General features: G+C 42.5%; 2 protein-coding genes across 2 annotated transcripts; both read left to right on the forward strand.

Annotated features, from left to right (window-relative positions):
- The first annotated feature begins 50 nt into the window (after nt 1-50).
- On the forward strand, nt 51-13,604 carry LOC121452259 (ATP synthase F(0) complex subunit B1, mitochondrial). The gene is made up of 7 exons (XM_041658248.1): nt 51-193; nt 427-463; nt 5,424-5,569; nt 7,867-8,030; nt 9,979-10,104; nt 11,966-12,145; nt 13,219-13,604. Exons 1-7 carry the CDS (start codon nt 154-156, stop codon nt 13,294-13,296), a joined length of 771 nt encoding a protein of 256 aa, XP_041514182.1. The 5' UTR covers nt 51-153; the 3' UTR covers nt 13,297-13,604.
- Nucleotides 13,605-16,931: 3,327 nt separating this feature from the next.
- On the forward strand, nt 16,932-23,041 carry LOC121433879 (transmembrane protein C1orf162 homolog). The gene is made up of 6 exons (XM_041632580.1): nt 16,932-17,047; nt 20,845-20,892; nt 21,647-21,707; nt 22,212-22,306; nt 22,566-22,615; nt 22,883-23,041. Exons 2-6 carry the CDS (start codon nt 20,856-20,858, stop codon nt 23,039-23,041), a joined length of 402 nt encoding a protein of 133 aa, XP_041488514.1. The 5' UTR covers nt 16,932-17,047; nt 20,845-20,855.
- The last annotated feature ends 3,039 nt before the right edge of the window (nt 23,042-26,080 follow it).

The raw sequence follows: 26,080 nt of genomic DNA on the forward strand, positions 1-26,080 counted from the left end.
TCTTCTCGCGAGGGGAAAAAAAAATCTGGCAGGGCAGAAAGCACTCCGCTCTCTTCTCGCGAGATTTGTGAGCGGCCATCTTGCTCCTGCCCCTGACAGTCTCCGGTCGGGGTCACGGGGACGTGAAGTCCGCTGCCTGGACCTTTGCAGACCATGCTGTCCCGGGTGGTACTTTCTGCCGCCGCCGCAGCGGGTGAGACATGTAGACCCCTGGCTGGTCTGTCAGGATGACTGGGAAGAAGCTAGGCCTGGGGCAACAGGGAGGCGGAAAGCGGGTGAAGAAAGGACCTCGTCGTTTGGGCCTGAGCAGAGCTGCCTGACCATGTAGGATCTCGGGGGACGTCGAGGAGGGATGCGTGGGACCGAGGAAGGTGGAAAGTGAATTTCACCTTGACTTTGCTAACCTGCGCCTTGTGTTGTTTGCAGCCCCGTGTCTGAAGAACGCGGCTGTCCTGGGACCAGGGTAAGTGTCGCCGTGACCTATTACTCCGTTTCTTTTTCTTAGCTTTAAGCCAGAAATTACTTTTTTTCCTTCCTTTTGGCGAGCCTAAATCCTCATTCAGACGCTTGTTCTTCTAATTGCCTTGAACGTTGTCATCTCCACCTGTGACAGACACCCGGAGACGGTAAGTCTCGCCCCTCACTGTGACCTTCAGCGACACCCAGCTCGGAGTCAGTCACGAGCTGACACTCAAGAACAGATCTGGTTAAATATAACAAATTATGTTGTTTTGATTGTCTCCCAGGTTTCTGCCTTCTGTTACCATATCAGGAGTCAGAAATTATGCGTTGTTTGGTAATGTTTGTCTTGACTATCACAGAATGAGGAAAACTGAGTAACTTACATCACAGCTATGTCTAACAGTTTACAGGCTCGCGGGCTACACCTGGCTCCTCCTCTTAGCAGTGACACCTCACTTAGAGCCGTATAATGGTTTGTGAGATAGAAGAGAATTAATTCTTGTAAAACTCAGGAAACGGTGCTTAGTACATTGTGTGTATCAGAAATGTTGGCGCTGCTGCAGGTAAAATTCTTTTCTTAAAAGGGTGTGTATGAAGTGTTTTAACTCCCGAACTTAATCATACAGCTTTCAAAGTTTACTAACTACAGAGTGCTTGAAAAAGCTGGCCTCGTTTAGGTGTGATTGTCTTGTGTATGCAATAAAGTTGAGACTACAGTTAACTGCTTTTGACTTACAGAAAAGCCACGCCATACAAACATTGAAAAGTCGCCGTGTGGGCCTTAGCACTGCCAGAAATAAATTATGGCACAAGCGATAAGTGAATTACATGCAGAAGATACAAGACGCACCTCCGTTTCTCCTCTGTCACCCTGCATTCTCTAGCGCATCAGCAAGGCTTGGCCTCGAGCTGTGCTTTCGCTGACTATGCCCACTACCATTACTATGACAGGAGCAGTTAAGGACCCTTTAGTCTTCTGGTTTTATCCTGGTACAGATAAATGTACATTCTCGATGTAACAGAAATTATGACAATCTCCCACCTAAAACCTTCGGAGCTCATATCCCTCTTGAAATAAAATCGAAACTTAGCAAAACCAAGAAACTCAACTGGAATCAGCCTCATCGATATCTTGGTTCTCCTCATCCTTCCATGTTTTGCTTTATGTTCTAGTCGTACCAGCCTTGCTATTTCTCTGGGGAAATGCCAAGCTCCTTTTTTTTTTTCTTTGAGAATTACATTTTTATTTATGTGTATGTATGTGTGCATGCATGTATGTGTGTGCACTTGCTCGCACACAAGTGTTTCTACACAAATGCTTGCAAAGGCAAGAGGTTAAGAGGCTGTTAGATCTGGAGCTGGACTTAAGGGTGGTTGTGAGCAACCCAGCATAGGTGCAGGGAACTGAACTCTGGTCCTATGGAAGCACAGCAAACACTCTTGACTGCTGGGCCATCTTTTCAGCCCTATGCTTATTTTGGTTGCCATTTGTTCATTGTATGAAATACTAGCATTTATAAGGACATTTTTATGCAAGTGTATAATGGACCTTGAGCAAGCATAGCCCTCCTTTGCTCATGTATCTTTTTTCTCTCCCCCACCCCATTACTCTTCATTCTTCTGTACAGTTTGGCTTCCACTTTCATGTTACGGACATGCTGTGTGTATCTATGTAAAATCTGATGTCTACAAATGACAGCAAACATGATGTTTTTATTTTTCTGAGACTGAATTTGTCTTACAATAATCTCCAGTTATATCTGTTTTCTCATCCTGTATAGTTGAATAAAATTTCACTGTACATATAGCACATTTTCTCCATCCATTCATTCCTCTGTTTGCAGGCACCTAGATGGCCTCCATAATTTAGCTATTGTGAATAGTGCTGCGTAAGCACTGGTGTACAAGTGTTTCTGTGGTGTGCTGGCTTGGAATCCTTGGCATAAATATATAGGAGTGGTCTAGCTGAGTCATATGATCTATTTTTAGTTTTTTATGCTCCCTTCATATTGATTGGGGGGGGGGCTGGACTTATTTACATTCCCACCAGCAGCCAGCAGTGTATAACGTTTCTAACTTTCTTTTTATTTATTCTCTGTGTCTTTCATAACATGCATCTCCATTGCCTTCATTTTCCCATCCCTTCCTATCTGCCCTCTGACTTGCAACCTTCCTCCTAAATAGAATAAAATTTAAGAGAAGAAGGAAAAATCAATCTCATGGAAGCTGTAGTGTGACACAGTGAGTCGTGCAGTAACCCTTTTATTCGTATATCCTTTCTTACAAGTGTTCTTTACAGAGTCATTGGTCTGGTTCAAGGCCTCTGCTTTCTTACACTATCAGTGCTGGGTCCTCACTGGAACTCATCTTGGCTATCCCGCTGTTGCCCTATGTTGTGGAGATCCTGCAGCTTTGGGTCTGCAGGACAGGTCCCTTCATGTGCTCCAGCAGATCATAGATGGGGTGGATATTGGGGTGGACCAGTTCATAACCCTAGTTCTGGGCCTGGATAGTAGCAGGTTATAGTTGCAGGAGAGCCCACCAGCTTTCCTGCATTGCCCTGGCTACTTCTGCTTTTATGTCCTCAGGGTTGATTCTCCCACACCTTCAAAGTCGGTTCTACTGTGTTGCATAGGGGCCTCTCTCCCAAGTGTTGTAGCTGATTGTAGCACAATTAATAAAAACCCAGAGACCATTATTGGTGTTCAACCTAAAGGTCTGAAAAGCAAAACAGCCAGCCACTGGCTCTTATCTCTACCTTGGGCCAAAGTGGTGATCCTGTCTCCAGGAATCTCAGAATGAGACTGTATGAGAACTGTCTCCTCCCATCTTATATTCCTCTCTAGTGCAGGGATTAAAGGTGTGTGTCACCACTGCCTGGACTGTAAGGCTGACCAGTGGGGCTATTTTACTCTCTGAACTTCAGGCAAGCTTTATTAAAATACAAATGAAATATCACTGAAGCTGATGAGTAGGGACAACTCCCCCCTCTCCTATGACCTCAGGACCAGCTTTCCCACCTGCTTCAGGCATTGATTGGAGAGGAGGGGGGCAATGTGGTAGAGTTTTTGTTTGGTTTTGGTGTTTGGGTGGTGTTTGATTGTTTTTGACTTTGGTTTTTCGAGTGCAGCCTTTGTTTGTACTGTCGTGGAGCTCACTTAGTGGATCAGGCTGGTCTTAAACTCAGAGGTTTGCCTACCTCTGCCTCCTGAGTGCTGGGTTTAAAGGCGTGTGTCACCCCAGCTTCATTGTGGTTTTTATGTTCCTGTTGGCTGGTGATATTGAACCATTTTTCTTTGAGGCAGAGCTTCACCTCTGTAGCCCTGACTGGCCTGGAAATTGCTATGTAGTAGACCAGGCTGCTCTCAAAGAGATTCACCTTCCTTGATTAAAGGCCTAGGCCCAGCTTTTTCCTATGTTTATTCACCTTTTGAGTTTGGTCATTTCGTTGGCCCATTAATTGACTAAGGTGTATTTCTTAGAATTTAGGGGTTTTGTTTTGGGGGGCCATTTGCAGGGGGAATTTGTCATTTTACTTTTTATTTTCTAGATACTAATTCTGTTAGATGTACTTACCAAGATTTCCTCATTCTGTAACTGTCTCTTCATTCAGTTTCTTCCTTTGCTGTAAAGAAGCTTTTTAATTTTATAAAGTTTCATGTCAGTTCTTGGCATTATCTCCTGAATAATTACAGAAAGTACTTGCCTGTGTTTGTCTGAAAGCTTTTGTTAATTTAGGATAGGTTTTTCGTACAGGCTGAGAAATAGCGATCTAGCTTCATTCCTCTGCATGTGGATATCCATTTCTCCCAGCATCATTTGTTGAAGTGTTTCTTTGTAGAGGACATGCTTTGAGGTATCTGGAAGACTGTTTGGATTTGGCTGTCATTAAATAAAGGCATTCCAAGCAGAAGCAGCAAAATAAGACAAGTGCTTTTGAGAGATGTGAATAGTCGTATGAGTAAAGGTCGGGCACCAAAGAAAGGTGAAGATGCCCAGTTTGCAGGAACTGGGTCAGCTGTGCTATATTGTTTGTTTCCTGTAGATAGAAAAGAGCATGCTGAGGTCAGCCTGCTGTCACGTTCATGTTTTAGAAGCATGGGCAGTAATATGGAAGAAGGAGCTTTAAGGAGTATTTGGCAAGAAGAGCCATCAGGTTTGGGGATGTTAAAATAGTTTAAGAAAGAGAAAATGACGGCTTCAACTGAGATAACCTTGGCAAACTGAAAAGGCCTGTTTCACAGCAGTCCATCAAAGGGAATAATATTCAGAGTCACCATTCTCAGCATCAGGTTGCCGACACTGCTGGGGAACCCTACTACCTGACAAGTTCCATTCTAAGAATGTTGTGTATATGAACTCACTCTTCACAGTGGCCTTGTAAAGTTATGTTTACTATCTTACATAAAGAAATCTGAGATTACACAAACTTAAGTTCTGGGTGCTGGTAAGATGGTTTAGCAGGTTAAGATACCTGCCACTAAGCCTGACAGGTATTCCTGAGTTCTGTTTCCCAGACCCACGTGGTGGAAGGAAAGAAACAGCTCCTGCACGTTGTCCTCTGACCCTCATGTGGTGGTGGTGGGGGTGTGTAGACACAAACAATACAAAAAGGAAGAATAGAAATTTTTAAAAACTTAAAATTCTTTGCTCAAAAGCTAGTGGTTGGTCTAAGATTTTTAATTCAGGGCATCTGCCTGTATTCCTTTTTCTTGTGTTTCATTGCTCCTGATTGACATACAACGTTCTCGGTAAATGATCCATAGCCTTACACGAAGATTTCAGTGGAGGTTTCAAGTGTCTTACGTCACTGCCCTGGACCTTCCTATTTCTGTCCTCTTTCTGTTGTGACAATAGGAAGCACCTCAGTCTTTATCCCCATTCGTTATTTTTGTTAATTGTTCATACATTGTGTTTTCTCTGAAAAATTGGTTTTAAATTTGTATGATGATTCCTCGTAGGGTAGTACAAGCGACAAGGGTCTTTCACACAGGACAGCCACGTCTCGCCCCTGTACCACCTCTTCCTGAATATGGAGGAAAAGTACGTCTTGGGCTGATTCCTGAAGAATTTTTCCAGTTCCTTTACCCTAAAACTGGCGTAACAGGTGAGCATTGCCCAGGCTTTATTAATACATTTGAGTGCTACTGTTAAAATCAAGTCAGTTCTTTTATCAGAAGAAATTGTAGTGTTTATATATATATACATATATATACATATGTATGTGTATATATGTATATATATATAAAACCTTTAACTTCTCTTTGAAATTTTGTTTCATGATTTTAATTTACTTTTATACCTTTGTTTCCATTTATTGACATGCTAATCATGCTGATTTCCTTGCAGGCATTGTTCTAACCATACAATACTGAACTAAGTTTAAGTTTCTGGTATTGTACAACATATATTATAGGATAATCATTTTTAAAATAATGCCTGTATGTTATACAGTCAGGTGACGAAAGGGGCTATAACTAAAAATAAGGCAGGTGAGACTTAGAGAGAGGGGTATATGTGCACGTTTTAACAAGTAGGAACACCTTCCCTCATTGATTGCTTTTATAAAAAGGCATAAACTTTAGAATCATGCTTATTATAATGGCTGATTTCACTTTCATTATTTAATACTTAGACATTCCCGTGAGAATGTTTTTATTGTCTGGAAGACTAGAAAAGTGATTTGTAAGGGTGTCTCCCCACTTGTGGCTGAACTCGATTGCGGCTTAGGTCTCTTGGCTGAGCTACCTTTCTTTTGTCTCTGCACACTGCCTTTCATTCACGGAACACTGGAAACCCAAAATTTGTTTTTAGCTGTAGACTGGCCTAAAGTAGCACTTCCTTATCTGACATTGAAGAAAATGGGTGTCTTCAGATCTTCATAAATTATTAAAATGTTAATATAGTGGGCCTTTTTTATGAACTCATATTTAAAATTCATAAACTAAAGACTGGAGGGAAAGGAACCTGAAACTTTCAGAAATCTGGGTTCAGTATAGTTGGAACTATAACTCTCACTCTTGTGATACTTGTCAAATTATTTGTCCCTACTGCAGCTCAGACTACAGGGCAGTTCTTAAAAGCCTTGTGTCCCATCCTAACATCTGGTAAGATACCAAGGGAAATGTTATGTAAATATTTGTGTTCTAAACACTATAACTTAAAAATCCTGATAGTGTAGACACTTAGGTGTACATGGTGGCACCCCTGTAATCCCAGCCAGAAGATTGCCACAGGAAGTTCAGTGCCAAACAGGGTTACAGAGCAAGACTGCCTGGGAGGTGTGGGGGAGGGGAGGATCACTTTAGTTCCACTCTTTTGAGAAGCCTAGGTCCACTCTATGCACTAGTATAAATTTTAACTTTTTAAGATTTATATGTTGGGGCTGGAGAGATGGCTCAGTGGTTAAGAGCATTGCCTGCTCTTCCAAAGGTCCTGAGTTCAATTCCCAGCAACCACATGGTGGCTCACAATCATCTGTAAAGAGGTCTGGCGCCCTCTTCCGGCCTTCAGGCATACAGACAGAATATTGTATACATAATAAATAAATAAATATTTTAAAAAAAAGATTTATATGTTTATGTGTGTGTTTTGCCTGCATGTATATCTGTGCACCACTTGCAAGCAGTGTTCTTAGAGGCCAGAAGAGGGTGTTAGAACTGGTATTAGCAAAGAGTGTGAGCCGCCATGTGGGTGTTATTCCAGCCTAGGCTCTCTGCAAGAGTAGCATGTGCTCTTGACCACTAAGCCATTTCTCCAATCCCATAAATTCCAACTTTTAAAAACCTAAAAAGAATGCCAGACATCAATAAGAAGTCTGAAGCCTGGCAGAGGTGGTACAAGCCTTAATTCCAGCACTTGGGTGGCAGAGGAAGAAAGATCTCAGAGTTCAAGGACAGTCTGATCTACAGGGAAAGCTCCAAGACAACCAGGGCTACACAGAAAAACCTTGTCTTGAAAAGTCGGGGCGGGGGGGGGGGGGTGTAATGTGTGTCCTAAATCCTCTTTCTAAACTCAATCTTTTTTTCTTAAGTAACTATATAATTAGTTGCTTATAGAAGTTGAGAATTTTGAGAACATAATTCTTTTTATGTGTATATATATTTTATAATAATTGGTTTTTCTCTTACGGTTTCTGTACTTTATATTATTTCTGTTTTATCAGCACTGAGAAGAAGGTACTCTTTCCTGTTTGAGGAAACAAAGTTCAGAGTTTATTTTGATTTCTGTTTCTGATAGGTTGTATAGTCATGATATAGATTTCCTTCAGTTTAGCTCTTTATTCTTTCAGCTTTGGGTACTACTAAAACTGTGTGTATAATCTGATTATCATCTTTAACTTTGCCTTGAAGTAACCAAATGCACAGTAGGCACAACATATAAGGTAACTTTTTGTTCTTCTAGGACCCTACGTGCTTGGAACTGGACTTAGCTTGTATTTTCTGTCCAAAGAAATATATGTGATTACCCCAGAGACCTTCTCTACCATAACAGTAGTAGGGTTGATTGTCTATGTGATTAAGAAATATGGTGCTTCTATTGGAGAATTTCTTGATAAACTTAATGAGGTAAGAATCTTTAACTTTGTTTCCCACTTTTGACTATAGCATAAACATCCCAGTTATCTAATATAATTATTATTTATAGGAATGTTAGAGGAAAAAGTATCCCAATAACTATTGTTACCATAGTTACAGTCATATTGCAGTAAGTTACTGCTTTGATATAAAATTGAAATTTACTGAAGTTTTGAGATTTTACTGTTTTTCTCATTTCTAAAAATGAGAGTATATTTTATTTTACCTCTTTTTAGTAAAAAAAATGCATAAAATTGCCAAATAATACATTTTAAAAGCATGCTTAATTCTCTACATTGTATATTGGGATAAATTGGAACACAGTTATTACTTTAGACTTAAAAACTATGCTTCCATTGTGTTTGGTTGGTTGGTGGTGGTGGGACCCAGGTAAGGGCTCTCGTGTAGCACACTGACCTTACACTTTTCTGTAAAGTCAAGGCTGACCTTGAATTTCTGAATTCCTTAATGTCCGTCTCCCTGGTGACAGAATTTTCTTTTAATTTTTTAAGACAAGGTCTTTATGTATCCATTGCTAGCCACTATGTGGACCAGGCTGATTTTGAACATGGAGACATTCTGCTTCTGACAGTTGCCCTTATGTACTTTGATTGCATTCATTCTTCATTACCTGCTTCCATCCCTCCTCCCATTTCTGCTGAACCTCTCTTCCCAGCAAGTCCTTTTCCTGCTTTTGTTTTTGTGACTCATGTAGTTTAGTGTTGCTTGCATGAGCATAGGTGGGGTTTGTGTATAGAAGCATGGGCAGTTACCAGTAGGAATACTGGTAATAGAGAATGGCTCTCCCTCGGCAACCATTCACTGCCGTAGTGAAGTGTGGGGCTTCATGAGTCCCTCCCCATCCATGATTGAATGTTGACAGCTCAGTCTTGCACAGGTAAAATAATCACAGCTGCTGTGAATTCATTAGTGCAATGACTGTGTCATGTCCCAGCATTCCTCCATATCTACCAGCTATTAGATTCATCCCACTTCCTCTTCCTTGGTGTTCCCTGAGCCTTGGTGAAAGTGAAGGTAATACAGATGTCACGTTTAGGGCTGAGCACTCCTCAGTCATGTAGTCTTGGCCCTTTGGGTAATGAGTCTCATAGTTACCACCCACTGAAAGCAAGCTTCTCTGACAAAGGCTAAGAGCTGCACTAATCTATGGGTATAGCATAAATATGCAGAAAGCAGTTGGACGCTATATTCATTTTAAAATTAAAAAAAAAAACAAGAATATGTTATATCCTCCTCAGCCATGGACTATTGACTAGATTTACAGACTCATGCTTAAATTCCTTCCTGTGCAATAGAAAATGCAATTAGAAAATGGTTGATTACTGCCATAATAGTCTATATTGTGACATTGAACATAGCTTCCTTGGCAGGTTGGTGTTGCAGATTGAAGGAGTTAGATCTAGGGGAAAAAAACCACTGGTGACTTTTCTTCCTCAGCAGTCTCCCTAGCACTTTCAGGCTAGATTTCTCTGTCCTGCAACCAAAGTGTCTTCAGCAGTAGCATCTTAACTATCTCATTCTAGTGCTCAGTCAAGAGCATGGGAAATAGACTGTATTGGGGTTCTGGAGCCTTCATGACCAACCAACAACTTCGTGTCTCATACCTGGCACTGGGATTTTTGTTTAAGTCCAAGGACTTCTAGGAGCGATAATAATACTTTAATTAACTTGCAGAATAGCAAGTTTTTGTGTGACTTTTCCAATATCCTTAGTTTGAATTAATCCTACACCCTCCTACCTTGGTCTTTTTCAGTCAGTGTTATACATCACTCATAGGCAATACTTCTGAAGACTTGTGTGTTTCCCTGTATGTGTCTTTCTTCATGGGCATTTTCATAAATGAAGGCTAAAACAGCATAAAATGAATCTTTTTTGTACCATTTATGCTTCCACTGACATTGTACTACCATAATTACAGGAAAAAATTGCTCAACTAGAAGAAGTAAAGCAAGCAACCATCAAACAATTCCAGGATGCAATTGACATGGAGAAGGCACAGCAGGCACTGGTTCAGAAGCGCCACTATCTCTTCGATGTTCAAAGGGTAGGTTTCAGTAACTTCTAAGGATAGTGACGTTATTCGTGTGTGTGTATGTGTGTGTGTGTGTGAGAGAGAGAGAGAGAGAGAGAGAGAGAACACTACTGTCTGAGGAGAGAATGAAGGTCAACAGTAGATCACTTCCCTTCCATGGGCAAGAAAGCCTTAACACTATCAGAAATTCAGAATATTTTGAGGAATGATTAAATTTTTGAGATGGGTTTTATTTTATATAAAAACAAAGATTTGACTAGAAGTTAGCAGTTATAATTATGTAGCTATTTAAGAACTGCTAAGTGAAAAACTACATAGGATTGTTCTAAAATTAAAAACAGTATAAGGTATAAAAGAATATATTTTGATTCATACAAAAGGAAAATAATGAGTTAGGGCTGATTTTTAAAAAGGCATGCACTGTGTAAAAAAGGCCAAAAGTGAAATACATTCTTTGTATTTCATACATACTTGAATAAGAAAATCTTAACATTTGCTCTTAAATAATTTGATTCTTAACATACACTCAGAAAGTATATCTAGGAATCAGTAGAGCTTTTAATTGTACCCAGAGCTTAATTAGGTTCTAAAATTAGAAATGTGTCAGGTATTTTGTCATTATTGTCTTTGAGCTCAGTATTTTGTGCCTAATACTTAAAGGTAAGTTGTCTCGTATTGAAATTCTACATTATAGAAGCACACAGTGTGGGGCTAAAGAGATGCTTCTGCAGTTGAGAGCAACAATGCTCTTAACTCAGGGGTTGTTGGATTTCCTTTTGCCCTAGCCCCACGTTGGAATGCCAAAATGTTGGGTTTTTTACTCTTTTGGCAGGGTCAGGGGATCTGTCTCCAAGCTCCCAAATGAATTATACATGGGAAGACTTAATCTTTCTTATTTATGCCCAGTCTTAGCTTGACTTGTTTCTAGCCAACTTTCCTTAACTTAAATTATCCCATCTACCTTTGCCTCTGGGCTTTTATCTTTCTCTATTTCTGTATATCTTTCTTTCCATTTTACTCTGTGGCTGGATAGCTGGTCCCTAGTGTCCTCCTCTTCTTGTTTTCTTACTCCTCCTCTTTCTAGATGTCTCCTATTTATACTCTCTGCCTGCCAGTCCCGCCTATCCTTACTCCTGCCTCACTATTGGCTGTTCAGCTCTTTATTAGACCATCAGGTGTTTTAGGCAGGCCAGGAACCACAGCTTCACAGAGTTAAACAAATGCAACATAAACAAAAGCAACAGATCCTTAAGAGTATGGGCCTTTGTAGCCTGATTGTGTTCAAATTTTAGCTTGACAATTTATTGGCTCTGTAACCTTGGGCAAGTTCAACTTTCTGCCTCAGTTTCTCTCTGTAAAATAGATACATGATGTATTTATAAAACTGGGCTAAATTGACACAAACACAAGAATGTTTAGAACATAGTAGTTACTTAGTAAATATGAGCTACTATTCACACATATATACAGAGAGAGAGTGCACTAGAGAGCGAGAGACTACACTATTTGTAGTAGAAAACAATGGAAACAGCCTAACCTATTAGATTTTGGGTAAATGAATCCAGGAACACAAGTATAGTGGACTCCAGTGTACTTTAAAGTTGAGGAGGGTGGAATATCATTAGGAAAGTGATATGTGTCTGCATGTACCTCTGTTGGGTTTGTTAAATATTTCTGGGGAAGAATGTAAGAAATGCAGAAAAATGATAGCCTGTGCCACGTGCTGTTTTACTACCTGCATATTAGAAGAATTTTACATAATTATATGAGAAATGGAGTCTGCTAGCTAGAAAATCTCCCAGAACAGAAGTACTCCTTCATGGGTGCAAAACATTTCTTAATTAAATGCAAACCATTTAATTCTTCCCCTCAGAATAATATTGCCTTGGCCTTGGAAGTCACCTACCGGGAACGGCTCCATAGAGCATATAAGGAGGTAAAGAATCGCCTGGACTACCATATTTCTGTACAGAACATGATGCGTCGCAAGGAGCAAGAGCACATGATAGACTGGGTGGAAAAGCATGTGGTGCAGAGCATTTCTGCACAGCAGGTACGTGACCTTTTGTAGCTTCTGTGGTTGGACTGGTATTCTGGCAATAATATGCTGGGGTGTGTGTGTGTGTGTGTGTGTATAGTTTCAGGGGTGGGGGGAAGGCAGTTCCTTCCCTCTACCATGCAGTTCCCGGGGAGTACACTCAGGAGGTTTTCAGGTTTGGAGGCAAGTGTCTTTGTCTACGGTCTTAGTTACTTTTCTTCTTCTTTGACAAAGCACAATGAATAAGCCAACTTATAAAAGAAAGGTTTAATATGGGGCTCATGGTTCCAGAGGGTAGTAGAATCCATGGCATCTTGGTGGGCAGCAGGCATGACAGTAGCTGAGAGCTTACATCTGAGCCACAACATAAAACAGAGAAAAGGGTTGGGTCTGGCATGAAATTTTGAAACTTCAAAGCCTACCGCAGTGGCAAAACACTTATACACATAAAATAAATCTTTTTTTTAAAAGGTGATGAAAAAGAAGAAAAACAAGGTCTATCAGAATTTGATGGATTGTAACATGTACCTTATTTTAAATGCTTAGAAAATACCCCCAAAAAATATAATGGAAAAAGACCGATAATTATTTTCTTTCTTTAAGTGTTTTTATTAGGAGTTCATGTGTGTGCACATGGATTGCAGGTGTCTCTGTACCTAAAATCCTCTGGAGCTGGATTACAGATGGCAATGAGCCACCTGATGTGGGTGCTGAAAACCGAACTCGGGTCCTTTGGAAGAGTAGGAAGTGTCCTTGACTGCTGAGCCATCTCTCCAGCCCCAATTATTTTCATTATTAATAATTTTTTATTGCTAGTATTTGTTGGTTGGTCTTTTTCAATGAGCTATGATTACCCAAACTAGCATCAGGTAAAGGTATTATAAGCATATCTGGCCTTAAGTTCTCTGTAGATTTTACTCTTAAAGGCTGTGGGCCAGGGAAGTTTAGCTCCCAGGATTTGCTTCTAAAATAAATTTATTTTCTCTTATAAGCTTTTTTAGTAAGCTTTCCACATTAAGCAGTAATCTTGAGGTTCTATTCTAGTAGGGATTGAGAGATTTAACCGCATTTCTTTTTCCTTGTCACAGGAAAAGGAGACCATTGCCAAGTGCATTTCCGACCTAAAGCTGCTTGCTAAGAAGGCTCAAGCTCAGCCAGTTATGTGAATGGAGCTATCTCAGTTGAGATGGCCAGAGAGAAATGGGAAGTAGTCTGTGTGAAGAACTCTTCCTGTATTGCTGTCTATTGAAATCACAGTGTACCTTTCCTGAGAAATGATCGAGATTCATTTATTTAGTGACTTAACCCTATTGGCCAGTCAGGTATTTCTGATCCTTGTGTATCTGGAGTTGACTGAAGATCACCTTTGAATAAGTAACTTGCAGTAACTTGCTGCCCGACTAAAATTACCAAATTATAGTTTAAACTTGTAATTAGTTATACAATTTGAAATAAAATGACATTTGAAACAGAATTTGTAAGTTTCATACTTTGAAGTAGCACTTTAGTTATTCTGAGTAAAAATTATATGATAAAAAATGTCCTGGGTAAAGGATTCTTGCTGTGTGTTAATGAGGACCTAACTTTAAATGCCCAGACCCATGTAAAAGCTGCGTGTGATAACACCCATCTGTAATCCTGGCGCTCCTGTGAAGAAGGTGAGAGGCAGAAACAGAAGAATCCCCAGAAGACTTGTGAACCAGGATGGTAGACACAGCAGCAAAAGATGCAAGGTTGCCTTCTTACCTCCACACATGTACATACAAACTGACATGTACATACATATATGTTAAAAATTTTTAAAGATGTCATTGAACTAATTAGTATCTTGCTTATGAGCTGTTTCAGGAGAGAGCATAGTACTGAATTAAAGAACCACAAAAGAATACCAGTATTCAAAGAGGTTAATCAGGAATGGCAGGAAAAAAAACTGGCTGGTAGGCACATAAATATGGCTTGGATTTAATTTTACTCAGGGGCTTATGGGTGTCCTGTAGTGAATTACAGTGGTATCTGGAGAAATACATCTTATGCAAAGTTTCCTTAATCAACTCCACTATCTGTCTACTTTTCCTAATTACTATGGTTACTCCAAATCCCATCCTTAGAATTGTACTGCATGTTCTACCTTGATAGTACCCAGGCCACAATTTCTATTACATGTATACAAATGGCTTCCTTGTCACAAATTTAATCAGATGGCCAATTTACAAAATTTCCCCAAATTTAAGCAGATAAACATGGAAGAATTTGGCTTTTGCCTAGAGAATCTTGCGTAGGTTTGGGTGACTCCTCCCAGAGAAACTGCCCTCCACATAAAGAACTCGGGTCTACTTTTAGACCTGTGTCAGTCTTACTAGCTCATCACAGCCTCCATAAGAGCCCTTAACGCAGACTGTGGGAGGCCATTGTGAAAGAAGACCTCAGAGTAGCGAGGGATTAGGAGAAAAACCTATCTGAATGCTAGACTTTTCCTGTATGAGAGGAAAACATAAACACAGGTGCTCTCTCATGGTAACTTTCTCTTTTACCTTACCATAAATCCTCTGAGACTCTGTCTTCAGGTCGCTAATTAGTTTTTACAGCTCCCTGGTTAGCTCTACATAGTCCCTGTTACAGCTCTGCTCAGTCCTCACAGCCAAAATCTGAACAATTATATGTTACACTTTTCAACCCATTCTCACAGCACAAGTCCCATAGTTTCTCTTCGGCTAGGAAGGTCACTTTGACCAGTGTGCAATCAATCATACTGTGGTTTTCTACCATTCCTTTTGCCTGCATCTTTACTAAATGAGCCCTGCTCATTTCCGTATCTCTCCAATCAGTTTTTATATGATGTGGTGTAACCTTCCTTAAAAACTGTATTTTCATATTGTATCCCAATCAAAACTCTTCCATGCAGGAGGGAGGGCCTTGTAATCGTCCACCCCAGCTGGGGAGCTATTGATACTGATAGCCTCCGGGGAAGGAAGAGTCGATCTTTAAGGGTGTAGCCCCTCGTAAGCTGACCATGCTCCAGTGGACTGCCCCACACCCATGAGAATATGAGCAACACAAATTAGACTAGATGAATTATTTTTTTAATAAAGGACAAAAAGTTGGGAAGGAGTGGGTTAGAGTTAAGAGCAGTGATCAAAAAATTGTAATTCTCAGCAAAAATGTATTTTAAAACTCTTAGGCTGAAGAGTCTCAGCAAAAGAATCTCAAATGATGGAGAAATATTTTAATAAATGTTTAACGTCCTTAGTCACCAGGTAAATGCAAATAAAAACAACTCTAAAATTAAAAAAAAAAACAAAAACTCAGGCTGCAGAAATGTCTCAGCACTTAAGAGCACTGACTACTCTTTCTGGGGATGCAGGTTCAATTCCCAACACCCATATGGGAGCTCACAGTTGTTCATAACTCCAGTTCCAGGGGATCTCCACAGGCACTAGCTATGCATGTGGTACACAGACATCTATGCAGGCAAAACTTCCACAGAAAAAAATTTTAATCTTCCACACGTTTTTATTTTATAAACTATAAATGCAGTCACATAGCACATACTAGCTAACATTAATAATATATGTTATAGTCCCATAGATTTTAAAGAGTCTGAAAATCATTATCATCTAGTGACGTCTATGGTAATGTCATACTTCAGACCGTTACTTATATGTTGGCAGTGATGCCAGTGTAAACAAACCTACTGCAAAAATACAGCACATACATCTGACACAGTGCCCAAGACTTGGAAGTGATAAAAGGCTTTACAATACTGTAGCTTTGACCACCATTTCAGACTGTACTACTTAGAAAGTTTACGCTGAAGTAGTATGCTGTTTTTATGCTGGTAGCAACTTCAAATCTGCCCCCTCTGAGAAAAGGTCTGGCTATATAGCCCAGGCCTTAAGCTTGTAGATCTTCCTTTCTCAGCCTCCTGAGTACAGGATTCATAGATCCCTCCCCACACCCGGCTTATCTACTCTCTTGATTGTATCTGAAGTCCATACTGTGTGACTGATGCGCCATCTTGAGTTTGTATGAGTCTAGGGTTTGTATGAGTACAGTCTCATCTTCACACAATGAACCCTGATAGCTCCATATTTGCTGGATTCCAAAGACCTCCATACTCTCCTGGCTCGAGCCTATCTGTGTTTAGTGTCTCCCTCAAACGCTGCCTAACCCCAACCACCAATCCTTAGGTGGTCTACGGCATCTCTAAATGAGTAGGTTTAGTCATTTTATTAATAAATGCTTATAAATAAATGAATCTTCTTGCCCCCTCAAAAGGGATTTCAATGCTCTGAACACACTTGAGTTCTCAGCCTGTTGTTTAATTTAGACATTTGACTCTTCATTTTTCTATGTCAGCGTCCTCTCCTTAATCAGACCTGATGCAAATTTGGAAGTCCTTGACGGTGATAATGTCATTCATGCTGGTGTCTGTAGCTTCAGGGAGGCTCAGCAATAAACCCTTCTCTAGAAGTGAACTTTCCTTGCGGTATGGCATCTGTGTGTGAAAATGTATGCCAACAACTATCATGGTTATGGGGCCTTTACAAATATGAAACTGGGGTGGGGGTGTGGCTTTATTGGTAGAGAGCTTGGCCAGCATGCTTGAAGGTCTGAGTTTAATCCCAGCACCACATAAACCAGGCATGTTTATGTCCATACCAGTTTAAGGCCAGCCTAGCCTCTGTGAGAAGAGACCCATTCTAAAGACAGAGAAGCCAGGGAATGGGAAAAAAATAGCATTGGTTTCAAAGAGGAAGTCCGTGGCTTGGACTTAAACATATCTTTGCGACACAGCTAGATGGTGACAGTGGCAGTGGAAGCAAACCCTGTTTCACCATTTCTGAAAAAGATAACGAGGAAGAGAAGCAAGTTTCGTCTTCGACAACTGCATCTTTTGACTGAAATTTTTCTGGAAAGGTAAATTCAAGGCCCTTCTAATCCATACTAAGTAATTTCTCATCAAAGGACATTTTAATTTTTACTTGGTGGTTTCTGGTTTCTTATTTGGTGGGTGAAGGATTGCATTTGAATGACTGTGGCACAGGTCTCATAGGTAAGTCCCTTGTGCCAGATCAGACTACAAACACCATTGTTTCTGGCGGCTCAACTTCCTGCTTCTGTCACATGTTTGGATTACCATTATTTTCTTATGAAATAAAAAAAAATATTTGTGGTGTGTGTGTGTGTGTGTGTGTGTGTGTGTGTGTGTGTGTGCGCGTGCGTACATGTTGCCAAGGACAATTTTAAGGTCGGTTCTTTCCTTTCACCTTCACATGGGATCCAGGAATTTAACTCAGGTTTCTAGAGCTGTGAGGTATGTGCCTTTACCTGTTGAGCCATCTTGCTGGCCCTTATATTGGTAGGTTTTTTTGTTGTTGCTTTTGTTCTGAGGCAGGGTCTCACTATGTAGCCCTGCCTGGCCTAGAACTCAGGCTGTCCTTGAACTCCAAGAGGTCCGCCTGCCTCTGCCAAATGCTGGGATTAAAAATGTGAGTCAACCATGCCAGACTTGTTTTAGATTTTGGGGACAGCCTGTGTAATCCACGCTAGCCTTGACCTCATGGCGAGTCTCCTGCCTCAGTTAGGCAGTCTCCCAAGTGCTGGGATTACAAGTGTGTGCTACCACCTCTGGGTGTATTATTGGTTTTGCCTCCTGGATTTGTAAGTAGCTGTTTCTCTGTGGTGCTGTAAGATGATCTCGTCTGCAGGGTAGAGTGGCCTCAGTTGTTTTTATGTGATACTATTTATTTGGATTCCCCGTTCGAATAGAGCCACCGCTGGGAAAGCAGAAAGTCATGAGTAACTTTAAATATAAGATGTAGTGGAAATCCCCATCCCTCGGGAAGAAAACATTTCAACAATTTAAATATATATTTACAGAAATTACAAATATATATTATAATAAAATACAAGATGTGCTAATATTTTATGATGTTCTGAAATGAATACTATTGACTTGTTTTGTTTTTTATTTAATTTTATTTTGAGACATGATCTAGCCCTGACTGTCCTAGAACTCACTGTGTAGACCAGGCTGACCTCGAACTCACAGACATCCCTTTGCCTCTGCTTTCCCAGGTGCTGGGATTAAAAGCGTGTACCACCTCACACGACCGACATAAATTTCAAAAAGAACCGACAATTGATAGAAAAATCATGATCCCTGCTGATTCTGCATGGACTACGGTTTTTCTGTTTTCATAGTTCAGACTTCTCCCCAAATTTTCCTGTCAGTATTTCCTTTTGATCTGACAGTGGCAGATCTGAAAGTGCTTGCTGAGTGACCAGATGCATTAAAGCGCTGCCTTGCTACTGTTTTAATGACACTTGGGGACAGAAAACCGAGTTTGATTCCCAGACCCCACGTAAAGGTGAAAGGAAAGGACTGACTTGAAAGTTTTCCTTGACAAGCACCCCCCCCCCACACACACACACCCCACAAAAGTCTTCCCCGGTCTAAAGATTGGGAACAATCACTTATGAGAGCTGATGGCTTAAAACAAGTGAACCGTTTATGACATTTTCTGTCTAAATAAATCACCTTCAAATTCAGCAGAAATTGTAGAGACCCCATTTTTTTTTGTCACAGGTTTGCCTAAATACTAATTAAAATTGGGGTCACCAAAAAATAACCAGGGTTGTAGCCAAAATTTTATACATACAGGCACCAGTCTCATTGTCGGTTATTAACGCATCGGAAAACGTTTGTGTAAGCTGGGGACTGGTTAAGAACGTCCATCCGTGCTCAATAACATGCTAGCAAACGAGTCTGCTGCCGGAGTTTCAGTTCTTTCTGGTCAACTCTAATTTGAAAACACGAACGGGAAATTCCCATAAATAGCAACTATGTTTTAAATAGCTTTTACCATGGTATATTGCTGTGATTATCGTGCTTTATTTTAGTTTTGGAGCCAATCCCTCTCTGTAATATTTTTCTAAAGGAAACTTCTCAGGTATGGCATGCGTACTGGTTGGTTCTGTGCGTCAACTTAGCACAAGCTAGAGTCATCAGAGAGGAAGGAGCCTCACTTGAGGAAATGCCTTCATGAGATCCAGCTGTAAGGCATTTTCTCATCTAGTGATCAATGGGGGAGGGTCCAGCCCACGATGAGTGGTGTCATCTCTGGGCTGGTGGTCCTGAATGCTATAAGGCAGGCCGAGCAAGGCCATGGAAGTAAGTCAGTAAGCAGCACCCCTCCATGGCCTCCGCATCAGCTCCTGTCTCCAGGTTCCTGCCCTGCTTGAGTTTCTGTCCTGACTCCATCACTAATGATGAAGAGTAAGGTGGCAATGTAAGTCAAAGAAATCCTTTCCTCTCCAGCTTCATTAGTAACAGCAACGAAGACAGCATGTATAAGAAAAAGCATGGTCTAGGCTGTCCAGGTTTGGGAACTGTCTTTGGTCTTTGACACCTGTGCAACATCTTGCAAAGTATCTCTCACAAACAGGGTGGAGAGGTACTGCAGCAGAAAGGACAGTCTCCCTAAAAATGTTCTGCAAGGGTTTTAGAAGTGTGTAAGCATGAACATAAAACGTTGAGCAAAACCCAGATCTGGCCTTGTACGGAAAGCAGTGTTTCAGGCAGCTTTATCAAGGACATGGTGCCGTGGCTAAAAAGCATCCACTCAGCTAGCAATGTGCACTAGGGATCCAGGAGATACTGCTTTCCTGCCCTTAGATGCTCTATCGTTTCTGCGTTTTGCCTAGCTGTGATGCTGTGCACCGCGTGCTTGTCTGGTGCCCACAGAGGTCAGGAGAGGGCATCTGCTCCCTGGGAATTAGAGTCACAGATGGTTGTGAGCTGCCATGTGAGTGTTGGGGATCATACCTGGGTCCTCTGGAAGAGCAGCAGCCAATGGTCTTAACCACCGAGCCATCTCTCCAGTCTCATCTTTGCATTCATTTTAATAATACCTAGAGACTGTTTAGTGAGATGCATACATGTCTGAAAAGCCACCATGTATCTCAGATTAAAGAAGTGCCGTATGTCATTCTGTGTAACAATGGAGGAGTCACCGGGTGTGTCAAAGCCACAGAGTGGTAGTGGGTTGGTGCCCCCCAAAGTTCTGGATGTTGCTTTGTATTTTTTGAGTGATAGATTGATTGGTTGGTTGACAAACTGATTGATTGATTGATTGAGTGATTGAATGAATGATTGATTGACGTTGGGTCTTATATAACCTAACAGCTAGGAGTTTTCTTAGTTTTATTTATTTGTTTGTTTGTTTTATTTTTATGTATATGCATGCAGTATTGGTGCAGGCCAGAAGATGGTATCAGATCCCCTGGGACTGGAGTTGTAGATGTGACCTGAATCCTTGTCCTCTAGAAGAACACTAAATGCTCGTAGTCACTGATCCATCATCTCTCCAGCTCCTTAGTTTTGTTTGGTTGTTTGCAATAGGATCTCAAATGTTACCTGGGCTAACTTGGACATTTGCTGCTTAGTAAAGGTTGACCTTGAACTCCTGACCCTCATCCTACCACCTCCCCAGAGCTGGGATTAGAGACATAGCCCACTACACCCAGCAGCTGCATATCCCTGAAAGCACAGAGAGCAATGCTAGGCTGAAGGGTTCAGATCTAACTTCTCTGGTCACTGAACATATCCAGGTGAACAAAGCACCTAAGATGCCCCCTTGCACCTCGGCGGTAGGATCAGCCCAGGGATTGCGCCGCCATACCGAACTAAACAGTACCTGTTTTATTCTCAGGAGAAGACAGCATGGGATCTTCCTCCTCTACATCTAAACCCAAAACCAGTGAGTCCGGGACAGAAGTCACCGCTTCCCTTGGCACTTACAAAAGAAGGAATTGTGTTGAAAACTCCACAGGGGACAGTGTTCGCTAGAGCATTTCTGAGTTGGCCTTCAAGTTTACCATAATGCAGAAATCAGTGCCCCTAAGGAATAGAAAAAGGAACCAGAAAGACCTTACTGGCTCTCCAGACTGAGTAGATCAGCTAGTAGTTTAAGAAAATCTAGTTCATGTTTCTTCTTGTTCTCCTTCCTGTGGGTTAGGCACTAAAAAAGACACAGACAGATGCATGCACGCATATACACACACACCACATACATGGTTGGGGGAGATGCAGGAGAAGTTTGGGGAGTGCGGACTGAGGTCAAAGGATCCACATCTCCCCAGGGCTTCCCACTAGGCCTTAGGGAAACGCGGTATGTTATTTGTTTGTGTAAGGGCCACAGGGCTTTGGATACTAGCCCTGTTTCTTTAGTTCCTATACCATTCATCCTAACTCTTCATCTCATCTTAAAAAGGTCAGTCAGTTGGGGTGTAGCTCAGTGGTGGAGAGCTTGCCCTGGTATGCAAAAGGCCCTGGGTTCACTTGCCCAGCTCTGGCAAAAAAAGACCCAATGTTCTCCCCTCTACGGAGCGGTAGCCCACTTGTAAGTCCCCAAGGGTAGTGGAGGTACTTGGGATCTTATCAAGGAGTGAATGGCAGGAGAAGGGGCAGGGACACTGATCCCCCCAAACTGATCCCTCTCATGTTCTCTGCAGGCACAGTCTCCACGACAACCCCAGTGACCAGCTCTGCACCCTCTTCTTGCTCCATCCCCAAGTAAAGGAACACATTTATCCAAGTCATGCGGCACTGGTTTTTTTGTTGACTATTTTGTCTTGGGGCCTTATGAAGGGCAGTCTGGGTGTGAAAAGAGACCAGGAACAGTGAAAGAACTCAGTGTTTGATCTTAGGAGTATATAGTTCTGCTGCTTTGAGTGCGGGGGAGGAGAGAGATTGGGCACATCTCACAACGTAGCCCAGTTTGTTTTTCTGGCTTCCATTTGCCACAATCTTCCTGCCTCAGCTTCCCAAGTGCTGGTTTCTAAGTGGTATGAACTCAGCATTGCCCAAGATTGGAGAGATCACGAGTCCCCAGAACTACACAGTGCTGAGGTGTGGAGTCTTGAGGGTAGGACTGGGAGAGTCTCAGATGCCCCTGGGTGGGAGCAAGTCCATCAGCCCATGAGAGAGCCTAAGCAAGACAGTTATGCCTGGTTGCCGGGAAAGGCTCCAAGAGGCCCCTGCCAGCAGTTCATCTGCTCTCTCTCTTTGCCAAAACAGAAAGGAACATTTGATCTTGGCCTTTTTTGCTGGGGTCCTGCTGACACTGCTACTCATGGCCCTTATCTTCTTCATCATCAAGAGCTGCAGAAGAAGTGAGTGGTCTCTGGGAGATGAGCCTTCTCTTGCTGCCTCTGAGAACAGCATGAGCAATGAGGGAGAAGTGATGGAGAGAAGGCCTGCTCAGCCCACCCTCCCCGCAGGTCCACGTGGAGGCCCTCCCTGCTCTTCCTGGCTTCTCTTCCCCTATACCCCTACCTACTAACCTTCACCCAAGGTTGAAGGGAAAGGCTCCCCACTGCTCTAGATTCCACGGTGAGCACGTAACCCTCTTCTTCCTGGCCTCTGCTGCAGGTAACTCCAGCACCCAGGCCCAGGACTCTCTCTCAGAGCCTCCCATCAAGGTAAGACCATGCCGTTGTTTTACGGCTGCAAGAGGGGAATGGAGAGTGATGAAGGTGGTGTGAAATTTGTTTGGGGGGAGTTGGTTTATTCTGTGTCATCTACATACTGGGTTACGGGCTGGGATATTGGTATCACTTTCTGGACTCTGGGCAAGTGACTCTTTTATGGGTTCTTCTTTGGGTCCCCAGTTATGGAAGCTTTTGGGACACCTTCAAAGGAACACCTTTTACTGCAAATTCACTATTCCTCCTCTTTCTCCTCATAAGCTTTCATCCGCATCAAAGGAGTCACTTACCTATGCCAGCATGACTTTCAAGCCTTCGGGAGAAAGCAGCAATGGCTTGACTGGAAACCGCTCCCCAGGCTTGGACCCCACTGTCTACTCTGAGATTAAAGTAGCAGAGCCATCCCTGCCTCTCCAATGAGGCCGAACGCAGGACCTCAGCTCAGCTCCAGCTACGTACTGCTTTCTGGCTTTGTCCTGTGTGTTTGCTTTGGTTGTTTGTTTCCTACAGACTTAGGAGCCCAGCCTATGGACAGCTGCAGTCAGAGGCATCCAGACTTGTTCTGGCAGTGCTGTCTTCTGTGAGGGAAACCACTGGTTACTTACTTTCCCCGCCAGACAAGAGGCTGCAGGTCCTTTCACTCTGACGGGCAGCAACAGCTCCTTGAGCAACTCCCCTGCACTTTCCAAAGGGGCACAGAGTTCGAGATAAAGAAAAATCACTGATGATAACCAGGGAGGAGCCCGCCAACCCTAGCAAACAGTCGAAGATTTTCAAATGACGGCAGCTCCTCCTCCAGGGTTGGCCCCTTCTTCCTCAGTTAGCACTCTGTCCCATCATCTTCTCCAGAAGTCAATATCAGAGTTCTAAACCAACACGAAGTCCATACTGTGTAAAACACTAGTCAAATGCGGGTTTCTCTCTCCTCTATAGAGCATTCAAGATGTGTGTGACAACCTTGGTTGAGAGCCAAATTAAAGATAATTTTAATTAATTTACCCCCAGAACAAAGGGACAATCATAGACGGCCCCATTAAAAATATCAAGAAGGTGCTCTTTAATCAGGCAAGCGTACTTTAAAATGTAAGTACTAAACTGGAAGAAAAATAAATGATAAAATAAATGTGAGGGCTGGTGAGGTAGATGAGGACATTTGCCACCACACCTGACAACTTGAGTTCGAGCTCTGGGACCTGCATGGTGGACAGAGAGAACTGACTCCTGAAAGTCACCATATAACCTTCACGTTTACTCTGTGGTGTGTGTGCATGTACACACACATGCATACGCACACACATACACACACAATAAATATCAACTCGGCTATCATGACAGCTTTATCGTTTGGTTTTTAACTTTTGGCTTTTTGAAACAGGGTTTCTTTGGGAAACAGTCCTGGCTGTCCTGGAACTCACTTTGTAGACCAGGCTGGCCTCGAACTCCCAGAGATCCGCCTGCCTCTGCCTCCCGAGTGCTGGGATTAAAGGTGTTCGCCACTACCACCTGGTGATAGCATTCTTAAGACCTGTGCAAGACCAAGCACGGAGAGGTAAATTGGGCACAATCCCACCTAACTGAAGAACTCTGGGCAATTATTAGCTGCTGGGAAACAAACAGTTTTCTCTAAGAGTACAGTACCTGGTAAACTGACCATGTATAAATTCAATCCGTGGCCACTGGGCATGACTGGGACTGGTCAGAGGCGGAGGCAGAGCATTTCTTGGTGTTTGAGACTCAAATGGAGGAAGGCTACAAGTATGCAGGTATGATATCCGTAACCTTCCCCTTCCCCTCGGGCTGCTGAGAGACTTGGACTTTCCTCCCAATAGGAAGGAACTGGAACAAAGCCCAGAGTATCCTCATCAAAGGCTTTGCAAGAGACATGAGCTAATCTGACGAGATACACACAGAATCTGGTCAACCCCCAATCTCCATTCCAACCCCGTTCTGACCCAGCGGACCACTTGAGGATTCTGAGTCTGAGCTTGGTGGGCCTATACGCCATCAGACTGGACCATGGCATATTAAACTGTGGCTTCCTGAAACTAGGGAAATGCCTCAATCAGTAAAGGGCTTGTCTTGCAGGAATGGGAACCTGACTTTGGTTCCCAGAACTTGTGTAAAAATGGGGGACATGGTAGTAGTAGGGCATGCTTGTCATCCTAGCCCTGGAGAGGGAGAGTCTGGAGTGTCCCTGGGCTTCATGGTTCAGCTACCCTAGCCTAATCAACAAGTCCAGCCCAGTGAAAGAGGCTGTTTCTTACAAGGTGGGCAGCTCCAGAAGAATGACATCTAAGGTAATCCTCCAGCCTCCACGTGTACAAGCGCACACATGAATGTGCACTTTCCCCCGCAGGAGGGCGGTGAAGGCCACGATGAAGCAGCCGGGGGACACCGCATGAGGAGAGGGTTGCAGGTTGCAAGGAAGCACGTGGGGTAGCGGTAATCCTGCACCAATGATGCCACTCTGCTGGCTCCCGCAGATGACGATGCCTCATTCTTGCCTCGTGTTTCCTGATTTGAACAACCCTTTGGTTGCTTATGGGTCAGAGCAGAACCCGTTACTCTGGTGACTGGTTCCCACTGAGGATGTATTGGTGGCGGGGAGGGGCACCGTCTTTTCACCAAGGGGCTATGAGAACTACAGACTCAATCTGTGATAATTTGGATAGAACAGCATTTAATACCCACTCAGAAATGTGTTGGAATATTATGCTTTTTAGGAAAATGTCAAGAAATGCTTTTCCAGTGATGCACTAGGAGAAGTCAGTCATACAAGGGGGCTCTTTCAACACTATTCATATATTTATTGGCTGATAAAATAAAATACAAGTCATTTCCCCTTGTCCTGGGTTCTGTGCCTCTTCTTCACGTCAGCGAATCTAATGCACGAGAGGTAAGGTTGCATAAGAGATATTATTCAGTGGCAGCCTTGCTTGGCGGAATCTATCGTAGCTTCCCTGACCCCACTGCTGTCACCTTGCAATGGAAGATTGCTTTAGAAATCCGAAAGGTCAGAAACAGTCTCTGAGATGCAGGCTGGTTGTCATGGAGATTCAACAGTAATGGTATTACTCTATTTGGTAACTAAATGAAGGAAATCTTCAGTCACGTGTGTTCAGTTTGAGCCATTTCCTCGAGTCAGGACATGTGGAAAGAACTTCAAATCGTAGCCTACTTTGTTGGGAAATAGAAAAGGAAAACGGAGTTGGAGGCTCTTGCCAGAGTGTCAGCCAAAAAAAAAAAAACCAAAAACCCTACAAACTTCACTTTTCTGAGCCTATTTTCCTCTCTTCTAAATTAAAGATTATTCTCATACTCAGGAATTTTTTTCAAACAAACCTAAGTATCCCCAGCCTCCACACTTCCCAAAGTTTCCAGACTGCAAAAGGCAAGGGATGCTGTGGGAACCACTCCTGGCACTCCTGAGCTGGCTGCCTGTGCACAAAACATCCACGT

The sequence above is a fragment of the Microtus oregoni genome, unplaced genomic scaffold, assembly GCF_018167655.1.
Source record: "Microtus oregoni isolate MIOR12 unplaced genomic scaffold, Mior012 000000F_ref0000247, whole genome shotgun sequence".
Classification (NCBI taxonomy): domain Eukaryota; kingdom Metazoa; phylum Chordata; class Mammalia; order Rodentia; family Cricetidae; genus Microtus; species Microtus oregoni.

Excerpts from the sequence above, each read along its gene's own strand:
- LOC121452259 (XM_041658248.1), top strand. The coding sequence starts at position 154 with ATGCTGTCCCGGGTGGTACTTTCTGCCGCCGCCGCAGCGG. Across the intron at positions 464-5,423 it reads GCGGCTGTCCTGGGACCAGG|GGTAGTACAAGCGACAAGGG; the intron begins GTAAGTGTCGCC and ends GATTCCTCGTAG. Across the intron at positions 12,146-13,218 it reads AGAGCATTTCTGCACAGCAG|GAAAAGGAGACCATTGCCAA; the intron begins GTACGTGACCTT and ends TCCTTGTCACAG.
- LOC121433879 (XM_041632580.1), top strand. The coding sequence starts at position 20,856 with ATGGGATCTTCCTCCTCTACATCTAAACCCAAAACCA. Across the intron at positions 21,708-22,211 it reads TCTTCTTGCTCCATCCCCAA|AAAGGAACATTTGATCTTGG; the intron begins GTAAAGGAACAC and ends TTGCCAAAACAG. Across the intron at positions 22,616-22,882 it reads TCTCAGAGCCTCCCATCAAG|CTTTCATCCGCATCAAAGGA; the intron begins GTAAGACCATGC and ends TCTCCTCATAAG.